The 26,081-nt window shown below is 43.6% G+C and overlaps 1 protein-coding gene and 1 long non-coding RNA gene across 3 annotated transcripts in view; one reads left to right on the forward strand and one right to left on the reverse strand.

The window, feature by feature from the left end:
• Positions 1-225: 225 nt before the first annotated feature.
• Positions 226-9,682, reverse strand: LOC137847940 (uncharacterized). Its single transcript, XR_011091125.1, has 3 exons — positions 9,508-9,682; positions 7,543-9,014; positions 226-7,295 (listed from the first exon to the last, which is right to left on the reverse strand). It is a non-coding gene; the product is annotated as an uncharacterized lncRNA (long non-coding RNA).
• A 362-nt stretch (positions 9,683-10,044) lies between these two features.
• LOC137847939 (transducin-like enhancer protein 4) overlaps positions 10,045-26,081 on the forward strand; it is a 97,842-nt gene continuing 81,805 nt past the window's right edge. The window contains exons 1-4 of one of the 2 annotated variants that reach the window (XM_068666658.1): positions 10,045-11,006; positions 11,393-11,490; positions 12,586-12,649; positions 14,103-14,147. In XM_068666658.1, coding sequence (XP_068522759.1) covers positions 10,962-11,006; positions 11,393-11,490; positions 12,586-12,649; positions 14,103-14,147 — 252 coding nt within the window. In that variant the 5' untranslated portion in view covers positions 10,045-10,961. The remainder of the gene's footprint in view (positions 11,007-11,392; positions 11,491-12,585; positions 12,650-14,102; positions 14,148-26,081) is intronic. The other variant, XM_068666659.1, reaches the window with a different exon arrangement.

The raw sequence follows: 26,081 nt of genomic DNA on the forward strand, positions 1-26,081 counted from the left end.
ATGAATCACACATCTTTAGAATACTGACCTAAGACAATAAATTTCAGAGCACTGCTTAGAATGGTGGCTGGGTAAAACACCAGAGGATTGTTTTTATGTTTAAACAAACAAACAAACAAACAAACAACACTTCTTGCTACATATTACTTTATATTGTTTTAAATTACACCTTTGAATCTTACAGCTGTGCAGAGATTTGTTTTTATGAAGATAAGGCCCCAAACACCTACTTTAAAGTAAAAGCCTTATTTTTCAGCTTTAAAGTACAGATTACAAGAATGATATTGCTAGGCAATGTGCACTGTTCAGTAGTGCCTACTGTCTGCAATAAGCTCTTTACAATTAGTCAAGACAACTCTTTAAGTGGAAGATGCAACGTATGTTTCTACAGCCACCACTTATGTACTGGACTACAAATGCTAACACTGGCATTACAAAGTAGTGTAGAGCAGGAGCCAGATCTTCAGACATGTAAATCACAGTAGTCTTATTGCAGTTGACTGAGGCACAATGGTTTATAGCACTATAGTAGTTAGCCTGGCATTACTGGGAGATATAAATATGAACTATAAGAGTATGAGTCACACATGCTAGCATTTGGAATGCCTAGATAACTAAACAAAAATTAGTCAGTGTTTAGATAAGTAAAGTACACACGAATATTGTTAGATCTTTTGCCCCAAATTGAAATCTAAGTCTACCACCACTTTCAGCTTCACCATAAATTCTTAGATCCGGAGACAATCTCAGAAAGTTTAAGATACCTAAATCATAAGCCTAACAGTCTGGTACAAGTCCAGCAAGTCATTTAGGTATAAGCTTAATTTTAACCTAGTGACTAGCTCCACTGAGTTGATAGCACAACTCATGAGCTTGAAGTTAAGCAAATGCTTAAAGTATTTTACTGACTCGGTTACAACTATTAGACCAGGGCTTTGTGAGCCTGCTTCTCAGACTCTGCCAAATCTGTAGTTAGTTTGAAACTAGAACTGGTGTTGATGTGGAGAAAACCTCAGCAATTCTGTAAAAGCCAAGGGGCACATGAATTATATGTCTTTGCAGGGATTCCTGGATTTACATGTACTAACCTTGGAGCTTCTTACTGAAATATAATAAATAAATTACAGATTCCACAGCCCTGTACAAATATTAATTACAGCAAGTCTTATCACTCTTCCTTATAGCAAAACTGAAACTAAATTGTCTAAAACCAAGCAGTGAGTGGTGGAGCGGATAACACACTTCTAGCATGCATTTATTTGCTCCCTACTTTGATTTGATATCTGACTCAAAGATCTAGACACTCTGTTCGACAAATCAGACTTTGGGCTGGTGTTATTGCATTTTAGCTAATCAGTTCTAGGTGGAACAGATGTAAAATTCATTTCTATTCTTTCTGTGTCTTTGCTTGCAAGGGAGAGAAGTAGGTGATGTACTTCTGATTCATTTAAAAACATACTTGGTGCAAATTTACAGCTAGAGAATACCATAAAGGTGAAAGAACGGGTTAGAGACAGTGTGTGAGCACAAACTCCTCCCTCCCGGATCCAGAGAACAAGAACATCTTGTTTGAGGAGGGTGGGGAGGATATCTCTTGTTTCAAGTATGCCCCTATTTTTTTTCTCCATTACCAGAACTGCATGCCCTTCCTGATCTCTGCCTGCTCAAGGCGCTGCTAGTCCTGTGTCATCATGAGTACTGACATTTTTCTTGGTACACAAGTTGCAAGCCTTAACATCTTATAACGTTAAAAAAGCAGTCTAAACATTAGAATCCAAAGTACTCCTTTATGAATTAATTAGCAACGTGGCATTTGACCTCCTACGACTGTGGTCTGTAATTTGAGGGTTATCATTAGCAGCCCCTATAAAACAGCTACAATGGATCTGTGAAAATTGCCTTCTAATTCACAAAAATATTACTCTTAAAATTGGGCTCATTGGTGTTCTTTATTTGGGGGGAGGGAGGATAAGGAGGAAGGGAAAATGAGGGAGGAGAGGAGGGGAGAAATATTTGAATTCAGTTAAAGGAAACTAGTATTTATCTTGCTTTCTTGTATTAAAAAAATAACAAGCTTTATTCATAATATGTTTGGTAAAAGTAGTAGTAACAGGTTGGTGTAGAAAATAGGTATAACGTCTTTTAACTAAAATATCTCTGATATTTGGTAGATAGAAAGCTTTTATAAACTGTTTTCTGCTGGGTTACCATCTTCAGAGTCTCAAAGCTTCCTCCAGTTAAGGTTAATTTATTGTTTGTAATAGTGCATATGCCTTAACAATGTAAAGAGCATTTCCCACAGATCAGTTAATAAGATGCAGCACAGAGAAAGGACCAATGAATCTGTTTGTTACAGTCTACTTAGTGAAGCTATGACTACAATACTCCAATGCTGAAGTCAGTGAAAAGACACCCGCACAACACAATCCAGGGAAAATGCAAGCTGATACAGCACAAAAGATTCTTTGTTTAAGAGCAGCAGAAATTTCCAGCAACTGTCTGCACAAAAATGCAAGATAGAAGAGAATGTAATTAAATAACAAAACAAACCCAAACTAAAAGAGAATCATTATAAACCAGGACAACGACACTTTGTTTTTAAGTGCACGCGATGAATTTTAAAGATCTTTCCTCAGAAAGGGCAATAAAGTATTATGGAGGAGTGACACATTTGATGGATGGGTAGGTTCTGAAAAAACACATTATCAGTTACTATTTCTTGTTTGGTTCTGGTCCAGTAATTTTTATTTGAACAGGCCACATGCTAGCATGGTTTTGACTGCAGGAAGACTGTTGTTAAAGGAGGTACAGTTTCATTGACTGTATTCAGGTTTACTCTACCTCTACCCCTCCTTTTTCTTTTTCTGATAGGGACTCCTATGGCAGGCACTGTTTCAAGTGTTAAAGGGAAGAAAAAAAATGTTTGTTTAGCAGATTACTCCTTGTTTTGTTTTCAGTCACCTCCCAGTTCAACCCAGTGTATCTTGCAGGTCATTTAGGAAAAAAAAACAATTTTATTGGTTCTCAAGTTTATTTCCCAAATAGTTTGACCCTCTTGGTTTTGTTCCTTCTCTCTTTTTCACCAATATTCATCCAAAGCAGTGTCATTAAACCTGATGGAGTCGCTTCACTTGAGCTATGAGCAATCAGGGAGCAAATCCCCATTCATTGTTTACTTAAGTAAACTTTTCAGAGCCTTCGTGAGATTGCCTCATCAAAAAGGATTAGTTATCAGGAGGAAAACTTCACTGTTTACCTTTCAAACAGGTGTAGGTTAAAGAACTGCTGATACCTGGAGTACCTGGAGTGAGGATGACTACATTACACCCAGTTACAGAGATAAGAACAGTCCTTCAAATAACAATCATTTCCCATTTACTTTCTTTAACTGTGGATTGTCAAGGTCCACCCACAGCACCCAGTGAAGAGAATGGCATTGTTTACACTCAGTTTTCAAGGAGAAACTTAACTGGAGAGGAATTATTCTTCTTATTTCTCAGGAATTAAAGGTGTATTTAGAGTACAACCCTGGTTCTTCATTGGATGAAAATACACTGCCATTGAATAGAGTTTTCTGTTGTTTTAGAAGAATAAACACATATACAGAAGCTATTTTTTTGAATTAGTCTCTGCTAAACACATTAATCTACTAGTAAATCTAGCTACTAAAAGAGATGCGTATGTCTTAGTCATGAATGTTGCTCCTGAGGAAGGTGCAAAGACAATAAAACTGTTTCACAATACACAGTATCTAAATTTCTGATTCCCAGTGCTTGCTGAGTCTGCAGGACAATAACAGCATGCAAGTCAACAGCAATGTATGACTGCAAATTAAAAGAGCAATGGTGTCTTCTCCCTTTCAAAGCAAGCGGGAAATTTGCAGTATAATGTGGAAAAAGAGATCTTCAAAATCTTACTTGCATTCTGAATACATATATCTCTCTATATATTTAATTCTCATATATTTTTGATCTGTGTAGTTTACTCACTTTTACCAAAGTAATGTTAATATAGTCCTTATTAAGAACATTAAATATTTTTAGATTCCATATAATATTCTAAAGGAATATTACATTAAACTATTTTTTCTTTATTTTGACCTCTTGGAAAGTACACCTTTCCTTACGCTATTAACGTGCCTTGAACTTGTAAAATTCAATTGATTTACATAGTTTCCTTGCACGACAAGATATGTGGTTCTAATACATATCATTCCACAACGTTAATTCCTAAACAGCGATGCCTTCCTTCTCAACAATTCAATGTGAAAACACATCCCCTTTTAACTTAGTATGTGCTTTTAAAAAAGTTAAAGATTCAAAAAATGTGAAATAGTATTCATTGCACCTAAGAAGCCTTGAGTTAAAGATTTAACTCAAAGAATTAGATTTATTCATTAATTTATATGGGCCAGAGGCTAAATAGTGACTTTCATTGATGGTGTTGCAAAGGCTTGGGGAACTCTCTTTGCCTTCAGAGGCATGAAGTGCATCTTGGGTAGCAAGAAGGCATGCTAAATCTGTTCTTATCTTCTAACACTGCTAGCAGACTCAACATTGCAGTAAGCATTGAAGCCTGGTTAGGGAAGATGGTAAGCCACATGTTTTCAGATAGTCACAGCTTCTAGGATGGAAGTCCTCATTCTTCCTGTGTTGGGGGTGACTGCATGTGAGGTCTGTCATGTGAGTGAGTGACTTCCTCCTCATCCTAACTCTGCCTTTCAGCACTTAGCCAAGCCCACACATTGTCTTATGAAAAAAAAAAAAAAAAAAGACAATTACTTTTTTGAAAGCTAAGGAAGCTTTGGATCCAAGCCTGCAAATGAACTGATGGATTTTTCCTGAGATTAACATGTGTCCTGTGAATAAAATGCGCTAAGAAATATTGTTGCATTCTCATCAGAGTTGTAATATTTATTTAGCTAAGATGTGACTATAAATGTGACTATAATATGTGAAAATACTTGATTGAGGTCCAGCTTTGCAGATCATGTCATATCATTATTCGTTCATGTTTATTATAAACTAGAAGAATGGAAGAATGTTGATACAAAATGTGGGTTAAACAGCTTCATGGCTATGGCCATTTAACAAATATTGTAGAGAGGCCTTAAGACTAACTCCTTGCCTTGCAGAAAGCACTCATATCTAGAACCTGATAATAAGGTGCATATGAAATTTAGTGAAGCATGGGATTTTGCAAGACTTCTATGAGGGAGTTTTCTTCCCTAATAAATTGCAGTGGTTTTGCCACAGGAAAAAAAAAAAAAAAATCCTTACTGGTAGTTCTTGTATTTCAATGAGAAAGGGAGCATTTGTCTACGAAAAATTACTTTAATTTCAAGTATCTGCCTAAGCCATTCTGCACTGTCCACATTTGCAAATCCAACCTCTAGTATATAACAGGCCCTAAAATGCTACCCTTCCTGCTGATAAAACTTCTGCGGAGTTTAACAGAGGTTTTCCTGCCATATCCCAAGAGAATTTACTGTAAGTAGAATTGTGTCATTGCAAGAAGTTTGCATGAAATAAATCAGGCAGGCCTGCAGAAATAAACAAATTAAGACCATGAATCCAGAACACTAATGCCTGTAAAAATTAAAGAAAATGGGACTTTGGCAGTGTTGAAGAAGAATGTACAGACTTCATTAAGAAATCTAGAACACGAAAACTGCTTTGCACAGATTTCTTGTTTTTGTGAGAGGGATACTTATTAACTGACATATAAATCATCATATTAAACATATTATCATAAGTTCTCCTAATGTGCTTATTAACAACATACCCCTATGGTCACTAACAACTAACTTAGGAAGTTGTACACAGTGATGGTTTACTGAGACAAAGTCACTTGATAGCACTTGTAAAACACAAGTACACAAAATGGATGTCATGTTGTCACATTCTTCTACCAGTAAAACCTGGCTTAACACCCTAATTAAAAGTTTAAAGCAGAGGGAACTTAGTGCCAATTCAACTGAAAACCTCCTTGAGTTTATCTTTTTGAAGGCTTGTTACATGGTGTATTTAAATATGTCTACTAATTTAGGACTTAGTATAAAGCATTTTGAATTGATTGATTTGTCAAAGAACTTCTCACCTTTATTTTTGCGAACATGTGTGCGCATGAATGTGTGTTTGTGAGTACACAGCTGACCAAGCAGGGTGACCTGGTAACTTGGTCTCAAATTAAAGTGTAATAAGTTGCAGCAGTAGGCACAGCCCTGTTGGTCTTCAGCTACAGTCATTCCAGACAGGAAATCTGTGGGGTTACATACCAAATGGCCTCAGGATTGGACCTGTTATTAAAAGTCCTCTGGTACTGATAAGTCTCTGTATTAAGGTTATGGCTCAGCTATAAAAAGATCACCAGAGTCTGCGAGTGGGTTAGACAACCTTAGCTGGAAAATAAAATTTCCTCTTTTTTTTTTTTTTTTTAACCTATCCTTTAATATACATATATAGGCACACATTGTTCTGTTCGTTTTAGACCTTACATTTTAAATATAAGTAAAAGCAGACTAGTTCTGAATCAATAGGACCGAAATAACCACTTCATAGGAGAAAAAGAATGGATGAGACACTTTGCAGCCCTTAGCCTCTCCGAGATATTTCACAAGGCTTTTTTTTTTTTTTTTTCCACCAGCCCAAACTCAACACACTTACTGTGCCTGTAAAACTGCCTAAATATTTCTTGCAGTTGATTCACTTATGAGAAATCTTTAGCAAGATGTGTAAAACATTTAAAAGCTACCTTCTCTACTTGCTAAATAATAGTACAGGTTATATAACCTACCATAAAAGATTTTTCATAAAAGAAGGAAAAAACAAGGAACTTTAAATACAAAACAACCTATATTTAAAGATCCATCAAGGCTGTGTCAGAAGTGACAAAAGACGGGAAAATAGAATGACATTGACATCCTGATCTTAATTCACATCATTTAAAAGTGCCAAGTTATAGCACACTTTCTCTTAAACTTCTGAGTTTTATGGATCTTGCAAGAATGTTGCAAAACTGGGCAAAAATGCACATTGATTCATTTGTTAAAGAGTTAAGTAGGTACACACAGTCATTTTGGTAAAGCTCAGCAAATCTAGCTCTGTCGGTAGGACAGAGCAACATAAATTCACTGAAGACAAGAGAATGAACTATGCTGAGGCATAGATAATGTCATTGCCAAAGTGCTCTCCAAAAGAAGAGGGACAGCTTTGATGGCAGAGCTCTGTATGTTTGTCTGCCAGTGTGTGAAGACCACTCTGGAACTCTGTACTTCACGCAAAACGAAGGCAGGGCTACAGAGAACACAAAATCCTCCTGTTATTTCAGAATTCAGTATCTTCAGACAGAGCGTTTATTTTATAACTGGACTAGTCCTTCTCTGCATTGAGGATCCTAAAATTATGGTCTGAACCCACCCATCATATTTCCAGAAACACTCACAACTCCACAGAGTCCCATAATTGTTCTGTTCTCGCAAAGCTTTCAAGCACCTGGGTGTCAAGCACAACACTAAAGCTTTTGCAGGCTTTGCAGCCATACCTCTGAACGTCGAGACGTGCTCCTGGCATGTAGTGAACGTCCTCCATTTCAGAGGAGCTGAAAGTGCTCCACTGCTTCGTGCAAGATGCTTGTGACCAATCCTTTAAAAGCATTTCTGGTGCTGGACAGTTCATACACAAGCACAGTGGTCTTTTCATAATTATTCAGGTGCTTTACCTCCATATCTTCGAACAGTATTTAGAGGCCTAAACTCCACTGGGGCACTGATTATGAGCTCTGTAAATGTGAAAATACCAGCAGAAATGAAACCTGCAAGCATGACAAAGCCTGGGTACTACTATGGCTAATGAAGCCAACCTTGTAGGCATTTTTGGTCATAGAAAAACAAAAGGTGAGAAGGACACATTTTGGTCAATTTCCCAGTGACCTGGATTTTATATTAGGCAAAAATGGCTTCAGAAGGGTTTAGAACCACTTGCCACAAAACACTCCTAGGTTACAGTACATGCCAGATTGCAAGCAGACTCTGGTTACAAACTCCCCTTCAAAACGGAAAGGTGACGAATTTCTGCCCTGTACCTCCTAAACTTTAGACGGGAATGGAAGACGGATGTCATCGCTACCTTCTTCAGGTGGACAGATGGTGCCATCACCACCAACACCAGCATCCTGAGGTCCTGACCACCGGACCAGCCCTTGGAGGGCAGTCAAGGAAGGCAGAACCTTGGTGAAGTGGTCCATCAAGGCCTCAAGCTGCTCAGCAACTACAAGCCTTAGCCAGAGAGAAGGGGGTGGTAAAGAGATTTTACTACTACAAATGCAAATATGTGCACGTTAGCTACCATTATTAGGGCACTAATTGCTGAGTGAAAGTTTTGAGACTATGGATTTTGAGCAAAGGCATCCAAAGCGACGTGAGCAAACCACATCTATTTTGCATGCAGGTTTAAATGGCAGATCTTCAGGAGTACAAACTGCTCGGAGGCAAATCTAAGCATGACAGGCGCAGACAAAAAAAAAAAAAAAAAAAAAAAGCAGCCTGAGCCTATCGCTCGCATGTGCACCGGTGCATGGTGTTGCCTGAAGTGGGGCTTGGCAGGAAAGTTGCCATGGGGTCTTTCTAGGACACGGCACCGAGTCGTGCGGGGGTGCGGGGCTGCTTTCCAAGAAGTTAGGGCTCCTGGAGGGGACAGGCCTCCCTGGGTGTGTTCCCTCCAGCCTGCAGACCACGGAAGCCACCGCGGCCGCAGCCAGGCTGCCTGTGGGACCTCACAGCTATCTGTCAGCTATCTGTTGCTCCTTGCGGGTGGCTCGCAGGCACAGGCTCCCCGCACCTTCAGAGACACCCGGCCCGCGGGATCCGGCGGCCCCTTCGCTCCCTGCGTGTCTTTAGGAGGGGCGGCTTCAAACGTCGGGTCCCCTCCGCCCGGCTCCGGCTCCGGCGAGCGGCAGCATCCTCCTCGCCTCCTCAGGGCGCCGCTTCCGAGAGGAGAGATCCCGTCCCTGAAGCGCTGCCAGCGGGGAAGAACAACAACAACAAACAACAACAACAAAAAACTTTAATTATGTCACCTTCAGACGACAACAACACCAGGAAAAGAAATAAAATAATAAAATAAAAGCGCACACAGCGCGGAGAGGGGCGGCCTCCGGGGTGTGTGTGTGTGTGTGGGGGGGGGGGCTGCCGCGCCCTGAGGCGCCGGCCGTTACTCGACCGTTACCCGACCGTTGGACGCCCCCATCCTATATGTGGGGAGGGGGGGGGGGTAGGGGAGGGCAGGGGGCTGTGAGGCGACGCCGCGGGGCCGCGCTGGCCTCTTGCAGGCGAGGCTGCCCCCAATTAGCGCGGCCCCCCCCGGCGGGGGCGATCCGGAGGGGGCGGAGGCCGCCGCGTCCCCGTCCGTCCCCCCCCCCCACCTCAGCTCCCGCCGCGCCCCCGCCCCGCGCTCTGGATGCGGCGGGAGCGGGGAGCGGGGAGCGGCGGCCGGCAGCGCCCCACGTTACTTTGATTGACAGCTGAACAAATGTTTCCCCTGTTGCAGCGCCGGCGCTGTGGCACGGCGGCGATCGCAAAGCCCCGCCTCGGGCGGCGGGGAAACAGCGGCGGAGAGGCCCGGGCGGCCGCCCGATTGGCCGCGGGTCCTCGCGGCGTCACGGCCCCACGTGGGGGCCGGGCGCGGGGCCGCTCCCCCCTCCCTCCTGCCGCGGTCCCGCACGCCCATTTGTCAGCGGCGAAGTGATGGGCATTAACACAGAACGGCGATTAATGCGCGGGCGGCGCTGATTGGTCGGCGGCGACGCCCTTCGTGGGCGGGGCGGAGGAGGGGGTGAGAGAGGGGGCCGGGCGGCGCCGCGGTGCCCGCCGGGAGGGCGAGTCCCGCGCGCTCCGCCGCCCGCGCGGTGCCGGCGGTGCCGCGGGCCCGCGAGGACTACAGCTCCCAGGGTGCCCCGCGCGCGGCGGCCCCCCGTGCGCCCTGAATATGTATCAGAATGTTAATGACGAGCCGCTGCTAAATTTGGGCAAAGGAGTCACCGCGCCACAGCGTGCTGGGGGAGCGGCGCGGAGCGGCGGCGGCGGCCGGGCTGGGCTGGGCCGGGCCGGGCAGGGCTGGGTTGGGCTGGGCCGGGCCGGGCCGGGCCGGGCACGACCCCTCCGCTCCGCACCGCTCCGCTCCGCTCCGCACCGCGCGGCGCCGCTGCCGCCGCCGCTGCCGCCGGCACTTCCCGGAGTTCCGCCCGGCGAGGAAACAACCAAAACAAACACAAAAGAGAGAAATACGTAAATAAAGCAGCCCGGACCGTGGTTTCTTCTTCATCCTTCCACTCCTTTTTTATTTTTTTTTTTAATTTTTTTTTTTTTTAATTTTTCTTTAACCACCACCACCACCAACAGCAGGCACCGGCCACGCAGCAGCGCCCGGCGCGGGGGATGCGGCCGGGGCGGTAGCAGCAGCAGCAGCAGCAGCAGCAGCAGGACCCGCTCCGCTCCGCTCCGCTCCGCACCGCTCCGCTCCGCACCGCGCCCCGCTCCCCTCGCTAAAAGTTTGCAGGAGGGGAGGAAACTGCGAGCGGGGCGCGCACCGCCGGAGGGGCTCTCCCCGCCCTCCTCCTCCTCCTTCTCCTCCTCCTCCGCCGCCGCCGCCGCCTCGCACGGGGCTCGCCGCCCGCCGGAGCGCTCGGCTGGGCTCGGCTGGGCTCGGCAGCCCCGCTCGGCGCCGCCCGGGGGCCCCCGGGGGATGTGGCAGCGGCCCCCGCGCCCCGGGGACGCCGCCGCCGCCGCCGCCTCCGCCGCGCCTCGCTGCCGCCGGGGGTGCCCCGCCGGCACCGGGGCGGCGGGGCCGGGGCGCCCCTGCCCTCCGCTGCCGCCGCCGCCGCCGTCGTCGCCGCCGCCTCCTCCTCCTCCTGCTACTCGCCCGCAGCCCTGATCCCGGCCGCCAGCGCCCCCCGAAGCGGCGTGGATGATCCGCGACCTGAGCAAGATGTACCCGCAGACCCGGCACCCGGTGAGTGGCGGCGGGCAGCGCTCCGCCGCGGGCAGCGCGCACTTGGAGCCATTTTCTTATTGTTGTCCAACGCCGCCGCCAACGCCGCCGCCCCGGGCTCGGACCCCGACCCCGACCCGGACCCGGACCCGGACCCGGAGCCGGGATGGCGCCGCCGAGTTGCCCCCAGCCGGAGCGCGGCGGCCCCGGCGTCCCGGCGCCCTGCCGGGGGGTCCCGGCGGCTCCCGGCTGCCGCCTCCCCCCGCGGCGGCCCCGTCGGGGCGGGAGCGCGGGGAGCCCCCGCGGGCGGCGGGCGGGGGCGCGGGGGGCCGCGGCTCGGGGCGCCGGCACGACCCGCTCGCTGCCTCTCCTCTCTCTCTTTCTCTCTGTCTCCCCGCCGCTTGCAGGCTCCGCACCAGCCAGCGCAGCCCTTCAAATTCACCATCTCCGAGTCCTGCGATCGGATCAAGGAGGAGTTTCAGTTCCTGCAGGCGCAGTACCACAGGTAACGCCGTCCCGCCGGGCACCCCGCGGGGACACCCCGCAGCGGGGACCCCCCCCCGGCACCGCCACCGCTCCCGCACCCGCACCCGCAGCCGGGGCGGCGGGGACGGTGCGGAGCCGTGCGAGCCCCTGGGCGGGGGGGTTGTGGGGGTTATTGCATTTTTTCCCCCTTCTTTTCCCCCATTTTTTGTTTTCTTTGTGGGGTGGGGGGTGTGGGATGAAAGGGCGTCCGTCGGGGCGCACCCCCCGCTTTTTTTTCTGGGAAGCGGCGCTCAGGACGCGCATCTCGCCTTGGCTCGGCCCCCTCGCGCCTTCCATTGACATGTCAAGTGCTGATAACCTGGGAGCGAGGCGGCCAGCGATTTCATTATCCCGAGCCGGAGGAGCGGCGTGTGCTCCAAGTGACAAGTGACTTCTGGCAGGACTGCTTAGCGCGCCTCTGGAAGCAAACAAACCGAAAAAAAAAAAAAAAAAAAAGGAAAAAAAGAGGAAAAAAAAAAAAAAAGCGATGGATGTGTTCGTGTTTACCGCAGTATTCCTTAAATTACCTGCGGTATTTTCCTAGTCATCACTAACAGCCTCCCCCCCCCCCAAAGAAAAAAAAGAAAAGAAACAACAAACAAAAAAAAAATCCCAGCAACTTTTTGCTTCTCAAAGCGGTGATACACATTTGATTCCTCTGTGGGCTGGGTGAAAACAAGAGGTGTTTCCAAAGCTCGTTTAAATAAAAGCTAGGAAGACCAAAGCATGGATTTCTGAGTGGCTTCTCAAGCTTAAGTGTTATAGGTGAGGACATGTGTGCCTGTCTTCTGTGAACCAGTGTTTTGTTTTATTATTTTTTTTTTGTCAGTGAAAAATGCTCTCCTGCGTACTGTATGCAGTTCGCTTAGGAGGTGAGGATGTTGCACAATCTCTCTTGAAAGATGAAAAGTATAAACCCCACCCTGAACTCCCAGGCAGGCGCTGGAACGTGCATTTCTGTTTGTGTCTTGGGGAAATGCTCGAAAAGGGGAGTACCTTGTGCTCAGAAGAATGTCAGTTTTGTGTTATGAAGTACCCATGCTTTTTTTTTTTTTTTTTTTCATGTCTCGAACAGTTTGAAGCTAGAATGTGAAAAACTGGCCAGTGAGAAGACAGAGATGCAGCGACATTATGTCATGGTAAGCAAGCTGCATAACAAATTCAAAATGTCTATTAGCTTGGTGTGCTGAGATTGAAATACGTTCGGATTGCTGGAGGCGAACAGAAAGATTATAGTTGGTGCTGCTGCTGCTGTGGAGGTTGCATCCGTGCTGCCATTATCCACCCTTGGTTTCAGGGGTTTGTAACTTGTTTGTGGCAGTTAGTTTCTACGTGAAATCCGCTCTTCAATGTTTCAAGCAACTGGGGATATTTCTTCAAAGTGGTAGCAGGTTACTTGTCAGCCCTTTTAAGGCATGTGCAACTTCAGCAATATTCCTGGGGATGATGTATTTTTCACTTACACTGACTTCTCCCAGCTACTGTGCCTCTGTAAAGCGGTTTGGGGTCACATTTTCCTTTTTTTCTGTGATGGCAGTAAGCCCAAATTGCACATGCATGTCTATAAACCTGAAGCCCCCGTCCTTAGAAGAACTGTTGCTTCTGGGCTGCTGGTTCATTGTTTTACTGAATTCAGAGCGGCAGGGATCTGAGCTGTGAAAGGGATTTCCTCGATGGTTGTGGTCTGCCTGGTTAAATAACGTGCATAGGAAGACATCCCTAAATACATAATTGCATGATGGATCGTGATAACTCCAGAGGAGCTCTTGCTATCCTCTCCCTTGTGCATCTACGAAGGATTAACTGTTTTCCATTTGTATGTGACAAATAACACACAAGTATTCACAAAAAAAAAAAAAAAGAGCAAATAACCTGGAAAAATTCTTAACCAAGAGCACAAACATATGTTAAGGCTTGCATTTGTCTTTTTCATGCCTGATTTGCTTAAGTCTTGGAGATTGTTTGGTACTAACATAACACACTGACCTGAGTTCCCTGAGATGCTCAGGCACATCAGGGGATATGTAGGGTGGTGTGCCTGCTTTGGCTCTGAATTTACATGCTCTTTCATTTTTCGCATCCCTGCAATTTAATTGTAGCTTTTTTGTGTTTTTAATTTAAAATACTGAATAACCGGTCTGTTAGTCGTTGCTGATTTATATGTGTGTCTGGCTTCAAGCACTTCGGGCGTTTTTTGGCATCTTTTATGTGTGCTAGAGAATAAAATCTTGAGTATTTTCTGTCTGTGAGTTTTTCTTTTTTTCTTTTTTTTTTTTTCCTCCTGCTTCTAATCTTTAAGTCTGGTTGTGATTACTTCTTTTGATTTTTCTGTTGTTGTCTGGGTTGGGCTTTTTTGCTTGGTTTATGGCCATCTTTTGTAGATTTGTCAAGAAGCAATGTAGATAAAATAAAAATAAAAAAAAAGAAAAAAACAGTTTACTGTGAAATGCTGTCACAAATTCCAGGAGCTCTTCTAGCTAGTAAATGTTTTAGGTCTCTGTGTCTTTGTACAAATGATGTTAGAGTCAAAGCGAATTTGGGAATGGTTTTCACAATTGCAAGGTCTAACAGAGGCATTTTCTTCTCTCATAGTATTACGAGATGTCCTATGGGCTGAATATAGAAATGCATAAACAGGTAGGTAAATATTTTGCTTTGTGTAAGAGTGTTCCCTGTAATTTCTCCCATCAGTCTTAAAACAGATGTCTGTTACGTGCGAGCCGCTTTAATTGCATGCTTAAGTGCATTGGAAATTTTTTGTGCTGCACGCTGCTCTGAAACTTGCACCTTGCGTGCGGTGCGTGGCTCTGCGGAGGCAGCGGTGTTGTTCACCAGGTGTGTGTTTGCTGTGTTGACTTCTCCACGTGCAGCCCCTGTGCACGCGGGGAAGATGGAGGCAAGCAGGGATGGAAGGGGTCTCGGGTGGTGGTTTCAGATCCGACCAACCTCATGCCGTTGGGGTTTGCTTTTTGGAGTGATAGTGACATCGTAAATACACGTTGGGTGCAAAGGGACGTGTGTTTGCATGTGGGAAAGACTTCCCTTTGGTTAACCTGGACAGATTTAAGCTGGAACTACAATAGCTATTGATGCTCAGCCATGTTCCTGTCTCCCTCAGGTCACTTACTTGGACCTTTGTCCAAAAGCAGAGTCTCAGCTTCTCATCCATGGAAAGGGTAAATGAGCTTTCCACAAGGATGTTAGCTTGCTCAGTTTTGTGCCTTGAAGTCTAGCACTTAGGCCGAGATTAGCAGGAGATTACTCGGATGGAGCATGGTAGCGTAAATCAGAATTTCTTATTCAGTAATGTGTGTTTTTAACCTTCTCCAGAGGAGAATGAATTAAACATCTGACCTCTTTTCCAGTGAGGGAACTTTTAATATGGTGGAATTTAATACTGACAACTCATTTTAGCGAACGGTTGAGCAATTTGCCAGTGTTGCTTGGGAGCGTAAACTGCAGAAATAAAGAAATGGTCGAATGGGAGAAGAAAGACCATCTGAAAATTGGTTTGTATGCGCTCCTGTTCAAAGTAAGGGGTTTGAAACTTCTCCGGGTTGCTGAAATAGGATTTCTTTATCTTGTTGAGAGCAGACATAGATATCAAATGTTCTTCCCTCTTGTTTATTATTTATTGTATTTTGTATGCCATTAGCATCCCAACCCAAATGACTGGGGACATTTGCGTTGGGTGGCACGCAATCCCGAGGGCGGCAGGTTTTCCTGCCTCGCAGCGTTTTGCGCCCAAGGCCCAGACCTTCAGAAATGTAGGTGCGAAATGTGCACGTGAAGGCTCGAGGGGAGCAGTGAGAGAACTGCTGGCGGGAGCTGGCAGCACCTGCAGCGGAGCAGCTCGTGCTGAGTGGGATGATGCAGGTCGTGGGTGCTGCTGGACGGGCTGATGGCAGCCTCTCGGAGGTGCTGGAGCTGGTGAATGAACGCCCAGGTTGTTCCAGGTCCTGTCTGAAAAAACAGCACTGACATAGTGGGTATGAAAGCAATCCACCAAGTCCGAGTCCTCCTTGCAGGCCACCTACGTAGTAAATGCTTTCATGCGCTTGAAAGCAGCCATTGCAGTCAAACTTGTTTATGTTTCTAGGCGCTCTGTTTTTACAGCAGTTAGCTGTATGTGGACTTAAACTGACTGTGCAAAATTATGTGGGACAATGTTGGCTTGCAAGTGAAATGTGTAATTAGATTGTTTTAAGCAGGGGAAACCCGCTTAAAACCAAACCCTTTTTAATTTCTAAACGCTTTACTTCAGAAATTGTATACAATTATGGCAATGGAGACGTCAGTGATACTCTGGAAAAATTAAACACCTAGTTACAACTAAATGTGGGGATTACGAAGGACGGTTTTAATTAAACACCTTTTTCCATTACTGTTCAGTCTGTTCAAATTAGTAGTTTAAGTATTCTGCTCTCATGCAAAACACTTAAATATTTTGTCAGACGTTGATTCAAATCAACTGTGGCTAAGAAACTTGTTCGCTATCATTCCTAAATCTGACGCTAGTTCTGTATCTTTCATGCCTCCCCTTCTATTCCCACAGCATTTTTATCCTTCCTCCTCTTGCTTCAGCGACCGCAAAATATTTCGCATCTTGCTTTATGATCGCAGTGTGGGGGCCCAATTTTGTACATATAGGGAGCTGATTGTTTCATTTGACGCGCACAAATCTTTTTTAGTCTTCCACCTTAAATCCCCTTTTCTTCCACTCCGATCTTTGAATTTTACTTGGCTGAAATTGAGCGATTCACCCTCCTCCCCCCTTCCCCCCCTTTTTTTCCCTAGCTTTCTAAATTCAATCATATCAAAAATCCTGAGGGCAGTTTATCACATTATGAAATACAGACAGCCCTGCAAACCACCTACTTATTATATTTTCTTTCTTTTTTTCACTTTAGCACAGAGGCATATCTGTCTTTATTTGTTTTTCTGGGCAGACAGCCTTGGTTCCTCTTAGGTTCTTTTCCAGATGTACTCGCTGGATGCCCTTGTAATGGAAAGCAGGCAATAATGCAGTGAAGTTGCCCTTCGGCGTAATTGGGCCTAGTTCTCGAGATCAGGTTAGGCTTATTCACTTATTAGATTTGCGTCTCAAAGGGTTCAAGAGCAGGACTCCCTGGAGTCCTTGGAAGTACCCTAGTAATTGGTGGCCCTGATATTTGAAACCTTTGTGTATTTTTCTGTTAAAGCTTCTGTTCTTCTTGGCTGCTCCCAGCCACAGAGTATTTATTTTTAGAGAAATTTTTCACTGGAACAGAAAATGATGGCTGTGATGGAGTCATGACTCTGTGACTTAGCAAATTGATAAAAGGATAAACGTGGAGCGCAGCGATAGTGTGTGTGCATGGCGGGCGGGGGAGCGGGGGGAGAGCATTGCTTTTCCCACCCCTCATGTGATGCTCATCATCAGTCATCCTGTGTTGATTTTGATAGAAGACTATTAAAGTGAAACCTATGGGGAATTTGTCATTCTGAAAGGAAAGCTAATGTAATTAGTACCAATTAAAGTACATTTAGTAAATTGGATTTAATCTTAATTAAGCCTGCATAATGTTGCCAATTTTTAACAATTATGTTTGAGAACATAATTAATTTAAATTTTGGTAACTGAGTAAATAGCATTAGACTGGTAGAATTAGTCATTTGTATTTTTTTAAAAAAGACAAGTGTGGGGTGTGTTGTGACATGTGGTGTTATAGCCTAAAACAGTAAGCTAATTTTTGATATTCTGTACCACTAGGATCAATAGAGCTTCAAAATAGACAGATTCCTCCCTCCCCATCCCTCCCCCCCCCAAAAAAAAAAGAAAGAAAGAAAAGAAAAGAAAAAGAAAGAAAGCCAGCAAGTAGGGGATTTTGGGTTGCAGTATGTACAAATACTTCCCTACAGTTTTTAATTTCAGCATTAGAACAAATGGAAATGTTTGAGTGTGGTCTGAAGATGTCCATTTCTTACCAAGTTTTTTTTTTTTTTTTTTTAAGAGGCTCAGTGGATAGTTTATGAATGAATAGTTGAATAGAATGAATAGTGCTGCTCTATGTTTCTAATTCAGTGTTGCTACTTCTTGTTGGTGGTCATTTGGTTTAATTTCTGAAATTAGGCTGTTTTAATGTTATGGTAAACAGTTTATTTAAATTGCTGTAATCAAACGTGCTTTCTGAAGGTTTTAATTGAGAATTGTAATTATCACTTAAAATAAGTGTCTGTATTTTGCTACAGACAACAGATATTTCTGAATGGGACTGATGGAAAGTATAAATAAGATACAGCATTCACTTCTTATTTCAATTATGGTTTTGGGGGTGGCAGTACGTAAATGCTGATTCTTTCTTCATGGTTAGGCTCTGTCTTTGAACTAATTCACGTGCTGGAATGTCGGATTTCAGCATTTTTGAAGGAAAATTCAGATCTGTTAAGAAGTTGGGTGTTAAAAAATAAATGAAATGACTTCTTAAGATCACAGTAAAGAAAAAAATAAAAACAAAAACATCGCCATTTCAGTCCAATCCATGTAAATTTTATTACGAGACTTGGGCAACAACCATTTGAGTGCTGCTAAAATATTAATTGGATAGAAATGAAAGGGCTCTACTAGCTGATAGGATATCATAATCATAGCTGCAGTAGTCGATGGTAAATGATGATAAATGGCATTAGGAACCTTTTAGCAAACTGTAATAACTACGAGGAGGGAAGCAGTATGGATTTGCATTATATCTGATACCCTCTAGTACCAAGTGGATTGCCAATACTGCTTGTTTAGCATTTTCTAAGGGCAATAGGATATTGATTTCTGACTTACAAGGAACGGCTCTATTTTCACCATTGAAAAGTATTGCAGGTTGTTAAGAAGAAATTGACTTGAAGAGGCCTGACTGCTGCCCATCATGGAGCAAATAAAGCAAAACTGCCGAAGCATGGTGGAGCAGCGAGATGGGGCCCTCAGCAATTTGTTGCTATTAATTTACCATGCTCGACAGCAAATCAATCGGCATCTACTTCATCTGCTGGAGAAAATGCTGTCCAGGGCAGATAAAAGGCCCTGCGTGGTATGGGGAATAGGCTGGATTGGCCAAACGGAGGCTGCAGTTAATGTGTAAATAAGTGAAATCAAGGCCACTGTTGCCGAGAAAGCTGTTTTTAATTAGGTTGGGGCTTTATAGTGAGCTATTTAAGAAAGTAGTATGGAGCTTGGAGAGTAAGGGGAGATTTATTGCCGACTGAGTTAATATATGGGTTGTACTGCATCCCAGCCTTGAGCCTGCTTGCTTCTTAAGCCTTAGTAAATTATTTTGGTAAAAGGGTAAAGATGGGAATCAATTTGTTTAATATAGGGCTGAGTTTTGACCATTTTTCATCTTCATGGCCATAAAATGCATGTATCACAGAGAACTGTGTGCTATGTATGTAACAGAAAAGTACTTTTTTTTTGTTTCATTAACAATGGGTTAGACTTGGCATGAATGCGTGTGCATACATGTGTGTGCACACCTTGTTTTTTTAACACAGTCTGCAGCTGAATGCATATTGTCTTCCATTTGAAGAATAGCTGGAGAGCCAGCTGAAATTATACTGGCTGAATTTGTTCTCCATTATGAACAGTAGGAAAGATTTAATAGAGATACAGGCAGTGGGTAGTCTGAACTGAGCTGGAAAACTTCAAAATGCAAGGGCTTAGACATGAAATCTCGAAGACTGCAGCTCACACAGGACTATTAAGGAGGAAGGGAAAAACAAGTGTTTTTTCCATCAAAGTCGCAAAATATAAAAAATAGGTTGTCAAATCTGTTTGACAACTGAGGCTTGTTTGTCCCAGTTTTAGGTTATTTAGCCTCTGAAGCCAGTAGAATAGCTTAGAAGCTTATGAAAAGTTAGAAAACATGTTATTCTGCAGTTAAACCAAAAACCTTTTACTTTGTAATAACTGCTGAGTTCTTAAACAAGATTCTGTGCTTTTTTTTTTTCTTTTTTCTCTTGATACAGTTGTTAGACAGCCTTCCTGTTAATTACTTAGAAGTTTGTTGTTACTGCTTCTCTGCAAGTTGCTGTTGAACTAACCTTCCCCCTCAAACCACAGAATAACATGCATTAGGACAAGAACTTCTATTTCATCCTGGTTTTGCCGTTCATAAGCAAGGGAAAATGTCATTTTCTCCCACTTATTTTGGCAAGTCAGGCAGATGCCTAAGACACAGGAAGTAGCACAAAACATGCTGAGCAAACTTTTAAATTAAGACATACGTTCTGTTTTTACTGGCAAAAGGCTGTACTTGACAGTGCTTAAACATAACAGCATTTTTCTGCCTTTGAAAGATGCTAATTGCTGTGATGCTGCCTCACCGGCTGTGTTAGTTTATAGGCATGCTTGTAATTACTGAGGGGGCCAATGGTGATCCTATGGTTGGGGCTGCCTAACGCTTTCTGGTGTAAAAAATTATTGGAAAAATGTGTATGTGGTTGGTGCTTTTTTTTTTTTATTCCTTGCAAGAAACTCTGTCACCTTGACTATTTGCAGCAAGGGACCTTGTTGTGGCAGGAGCCCCGTGTTCTTTTTCAGCAGCAGGGGAGAGGAAAGATGGGAGGCAGAAGGAGGTGGTCTGCAGCTCCTGCCCGGCGCGGCCGGCTGGCACGGCTGGAAGTACAGCTCCAGCGTGAGGCTCGTGCTGAGCCACCAGAGCTCACCGCCTGCGATGCATCTGACAGAGGAGGAGAGGGAAGCCATGTCACTGTTTCATATTTAATTACATTTGCATCTTTTTCTACTATGAGGTTTCCTCCCGTTCAGGGGCAAAAAAGAAGTACCGAGGCTGTTAAACACAGGAATAAAACATCAGTGGACAGGTTTCAAAGTGAGGTACTTGGGTGCTGGGATGCCCAAGCTTTACAGCGTGCGTGTTAGTTTGGTCCTTCCCTATTGTGTATGCTCATTGTGGTGCAATTTTTATTTACACACTATCCGATCTCATTACCAGTTTTCCTAGAGGACCTCTTTCACTGCACAAAATAGACATTAGGAAAGTAGAATTAAGGTTGCAGAGGCGACTGTAAAGCTGGCTGGAAAATGTTTGACTGCTTGGCTCTGCAACCAAAATAAATAACTTTTAACATAAGGATTTAGGGATGTGAAACAATAGTGATTGGAAGCTCCTCAAGGCAGGGATTCTGTTTTTGTGTGGCAGTGAAGGGGATGTCCTCACAGGTCAATCACAGCATATGCCATGGAGTTAGTGTATTAAAGCATGGGAACAGATTTTTTTTGACACTAATACCAAGGCCAACAAACACCAAGAATTCAGAGCTATCAGTTTGGTCTTACTTTTATTTTATTTTATTTTTTTTTTTAATGAGAAGATCCAGCATATTACTTGTGGAGTTGATGGAGAGCTGGGTTTTTCAGAAACGCGTGCCAGCGTGAACAGAGTGATTGTAATTGTTACAGAAGTCACTTCTGCTGCTGTCTGCAGATTGAGCACATCTGTTGCCAGTGACTTTCAGAAAACCTATTTAGCCACAAGGCACAGAGGGAGCAGAGCAAAGATGATAACGTGAAACACAGGAAGTATAAAATGATGCTTGCATTAACTAACAGATGACAATACACTTGAAGCTAAACCTATCCATACTCAAGAAATCTGATTCTATGAAAGAAATTAAATGTTTGAATGAAAAAGTAATCTTTATTTTCAAATGTAAAAATATGAGGTGTCTTTAAGAATACCTGTTTGTGCCTCTGTTTATCTGTGTGTTTTTACAGGTTTGGCTTTGGTTCAAGATGATATTTTTACGTTCCACTGCTACCTTGAAGTACTTCTTATGTGAAAATTTCCCCTTGATATTGTTTATCTTAGTGGTGACACAAATGTTGTAGTAGTTAAGTGTAGTGGGAAGCATATTGGCACAATGTCAAGAGCAGGTGTTTAATTTTTAATTTTTTTTTCTTTAAAATATAATTAAAATATATCAGAAGTAGTACATTGAAGTCTACACAGTATTTTCTTCCCTGCGGGGATAGGATTTAGACTTACGGAATCATCTTTACTAGACCAGGACAGGTATGTAATGTTCTGGCATTGAACACTGGCGTTATGGCTGAGATGTTTAAATGCACAGATGTCAGGCCAGTCAAAGTTATAGTCCCCACAGTAAACTTGAATTGGTCTCTTTATGGTTATGTATTTGTATGGTACACTGTATTGCCAACTCTAAATGTTAAATCATGCCAGTCCCCAGAAAATCATGAGATTGGCTTAAATTAATCACGGAATAAAAATAATATATTTGGGGTTCTTTTTATTTCCCTTCTAATCTTAAGCTGCCAAACTACACTTGGCTCATGCTTCTTAGGTTTTTCTCCAGCATTCTTCTATAATCGTTTTTTGCTAGTAAAGTGTAAAACATCGTAAGATTCACCATAAAGTCAAGGGAGCTGGATATGTGTTGCAGCTGGCAAATTTTGTCATGATTTCCTGTTCTTGGAAAGTGTGTGAGGTGTACTCTTCTAAGAAAAAATAATACCAACTTAAAACTATGTACATACTCAATTTAGAATAGCTTGTTAAGTTTTTGAGGATTATGTACCATGATGCCACAGACTTGGTGGTGATTTCCCCTTCTGCATCAGGAGGAGAAGGAGCACAGGATGTAGTCTTGAGTGCAGGTCTTCTAACTTGGCCTTTCTTTTGGTCTGCTTAAATGGTTTCTCCACAGGATCTTACACTGCCAGAGGTTTCTGACATTTGCTGGATGAGATTCAACTTCTTCAAAGGAGGAAAAAACCTCTTGCTATTATGTTTGGGATGTGGAACATTGGCAATGAGAATGTGTGCTTTTCTTTTTCTTGTGTTTGCTTAAAAACCTCAGCAGAGCATCTCACAGTTGAGCAAAAATCAAAATCTGTCCCTTTCATGCTATAAAGAGTCTGCATAATAATAGGTCCTGCCACTAGATTTTGTTTGGCTCGTGTTGAGAGCTCTGTGCATGTTGTGGATGATCACTGAAAGCACTTTAAATTTTTAAAAATGCTGTTCTTTCCTCAATCTTAAATGCAATAAACTTGTCATGTATTTGCTCCCATCTCTTTATGTGCCTGGCTACTCTTGGTGTCTTGGTGGTTTGGGAAGTATGACAATGCAGGAACCCCTAAGCCTGTTATCTGCTCCTTAGCCCAGAAGGAGCAGTGGCTGCCCTGGGGCTGGCTAGTTGGTAATAATAGATGGGCACCCCCTTACAGTAGGTAGGTAGCCTCTGTCTAGAGAGCATGGTAAGGCTGTTGCTGGCCCATCCGATGGGCTTCAGTTACCTGTGTGGCCAGTGTTTGAAAAGTCTGGCTGGCAGAGTGCTCTATCCGACAGCACTTGGATGGCTGAAGCTGTCATTTGCTGTATTGACGTGATAGCGTTATTTAAAATTAATCATAATGCAAAGTATAGTGAGTTTTTCGCCTGGGGTCGAGGGAGAAGAGGACATTTGGGTCGCTTGTTTTCTTTCTTGTGTCCCTCTGTTCAGCAGCAGAAATTGAACTTTTTCCTCATTTCTTAGGATGCAGATAGCTAACAGGGCTTCTAGTTTTATGCAGTTGGATATCCAGTTAACGCATGAATTACTCCTATTTATTAGTTGATTCAAATTTTAGCTTCTAAAACCCTGGCGAAAGTGGAGCAAGCCTAACATTTATCTTGGGCAACCACTTTTTGCCATTTCTCAGCTTTCCCAGGGATGAATAAGGAATTTGCAGCTGTGCTTCATGGCCAAAACACTTCTGGACCTAATTTTGAAAACACAGCGGTGTTCTCTTTCCTATTGATATAGGAAAGAGAGCCAAAATAACTGCAGTGCAGCCCAGCCAAGGCTTGGGGAAGAGTCAAATATGGACTTCACAATGTTTGTCTACACATTTTTATGAAAACCACTTTGCTAGCGACTGTTCAGGGCTGGGTGTCTCTGACTGTCCTCTTTCCTCACCTGGGAGATCTTGCTCAGGGTTTGAGGTGGTCAGGTCGTCATCCAGCTGGCTCACAGTCAAGAAGCCAGGGGCATTTTGGACTCTGCAAGGTCATGTAACTCCAATAGCTGAACCAAGATGTGTTGTGGTTTTGGCATTAAGAGAGGTGTGGGGCTCTGCTGGGCTTCTGTGGTATCTGCAGGATGAGGAGATGTGAATTCAGTATTCATCCTGTGTGGAGTTACTGTGGGTCTGCAGAGAAAAGCCACTGGTGATATGTGTCCTGTTTCCTGCTGCAGATACTTGTAGCAGTTTACATATGTCCTTGGCTATCTTAGATCTGGAGGGGAGACCATTCAAATGGTGTGGCAATTTGGTAGTTGTGTTTTTTCTGACTGTGGGCTCACACTCTGTAGCCCTTTGTGAGAATCTCTGAACGTTTCTGTGCCTCTGTCTCCATCTCTGAAATGGTGATGATATTTACATGACAAGAGTGATGTAAGATTTAATTTGTTAACTTACATTATTAGATGAGAGGCTCTAGAGAATCACAGGATATTGAATGAATATATATTTGCTGTGGAGGAAAGAGGACTCCTTCCAAACTCGTGTCAGCTTTGTAACAAAGTCCAGCAATACCTTTACTACTGTGTGTTTTCCTTTATCCTTATGCCCCAGGAAATAACAATAGAGATGCAAGAGGTGTCCTCCTGCTTGCTCCTCTGTTAATTTTGTATTTGGAGATGAAAGTTGGAAACAGGGGCCTGGTCCTATGATAACATTCGGAGAAGGAAAGCAAAGTGTGCAAGGCCAAAGCTGACCAAAACTCTTACGCCAGATTTTTGATTTGAGGGGGAAGCCAAAGAACAAGGAATGATTAGAGGAAATTAGTTAATTGGTTTTCTTCTCACATCTCATATTTCCCTGCGATACTGTTCACTCTGTATGACAGCCATCCAACTTCACAGTGCTCCCTTGGAAAGACAGCACTGTGGTGATGTGCAAGAGAGTCAGCTAGAATGCCACTACTGTCTGCCCTTTGTAATTTCATAAAGCATGTGACTACGTAAAGCATGTTGATACCTCTTCTTAAAATATCTTGTGTTTGAATAACAAGAAGCTTGGAAAGACTTTGTACGTAAAATACACTCTGTGCGTTTGTGTCGGCGTGTCAACAAAGAATAGATAGGACATTCCTCTATGCAGTTTAACCAGTAGGCTTTCTGTCCTAACTGCAGAAAACTCTTACCATCTGAACAGGTTGCTTATTTGCAGGTCCTATCAATGTTTCTTAGTTTCTGGGGAGAAACAGTGTGTTTTTAACTTAGTCTCCTCTTAAACAAACAGAAAAAATGCAAGCATTGATGAGGGTCTCTTCTTTGTTGCTCTAAAACACTAACTGTGGGGGAGACACTGATTTCTCTGAGCATCAAAGGACTTTTTTTATGTCAGAGTCAGTTGCTGTGTATTTGTCCATGAATAAACATGGTGATGTTACTGTTTGAAAGTAAGTTACTTGCAGGTTCTTGGTTAATGCGATCAAGAGTGATGTCCTGTTTCCTTTGCAGCTGTGTGCTTCCACGTTCTTCTAGAGATGGCTGTTAAATTAAACAAGGAAACAAGGCTAATAATGTGTCTTTAACATGGATAACACGAGAAGAAGGGCATTTTCCATGCATTGCTAGAAGACATTTAGCTCTCTCCTCCTCACCACTCCCCGTGGTTTATCTCTGCAGACTGGTGACACCAAAATATGCATGATGTTTCAGTTGTTGGCAGCATAAAGAAAGTCTTACAATTTTATGCCTGTGGCATCCTGGAAATTTCTGGGGAATGTTTGTTTCTGACATTCTTTCTAAAACCACATTTAACTGGGGATGACAATTGTTCATGTTCTCAGGTTTGATCATGTAGATAGATATGTAAAAATCAGGAGCGCCACAGAACTGTACTAGAGTCCCGATGAGCATACGTGTGGGGTGATTTTTTTCTGAGGTTGTGGATTTCCACTGAAGATGAGTTTTCAAAAATGTTTATGAGACACTTTTCAGACTAGCCATAGCAGCCTCATTATTATCCATTTTCAAACTCTTATCTCTGTTATGTAAGACCTTCATTTGAATGTAGAAATGTCCAGCTTCTTTGTGTATGCAGTGTGTTTTTCAAATACACCTTTGGCCAAATAGGCTTATATACTTTGCGAATGTATGAAATATTTTGTCTTTTATTTAGATGCAGGTTACTTAGCTCTGTTTTCTGCCTGGAACTCAGGTGGGTATTTCTTTTAAAGCATTGATTTTTACCAAGTCTTTTGTGTGGGTGAGAAGAATCCTGGGATAATCTTAGTTTACACATTTTCAAAGAAAAATGCCGCTGTAAGTATGCACTGTATTAAGGGTCACGAGGTTTGTTTAAGCCTGCAACAGAACCTGGAGAGCCTGAAAATCTGTAGACACAGGAAATACCTCTCAGTATTAATATGAAGCAAAGCACAAAGCTCCCAGGTAGATGAAATAAATCATCTGGGGATTGTGGAGACCAGGTGCAAGTGTCTGGTCTGTGCTGTCAGAGGCTTCCTGAGACCTTGGACCATGCACTGCTCCCGCTCCCAGCTGAGA

The sequence above is a fragment of the Anas acuta genome, chromosome Z (genome assembly GCF_963932015.1).
Source record: "Anas acuta chromosome Z, bAnaAcu1.1, whole genome shotgun sequence".
Lineage (NCBI taxonomy): Eukaryota > Metazoa > Chordata > Aves > Anseriformes > Anatidae > Anas > Anas acuta.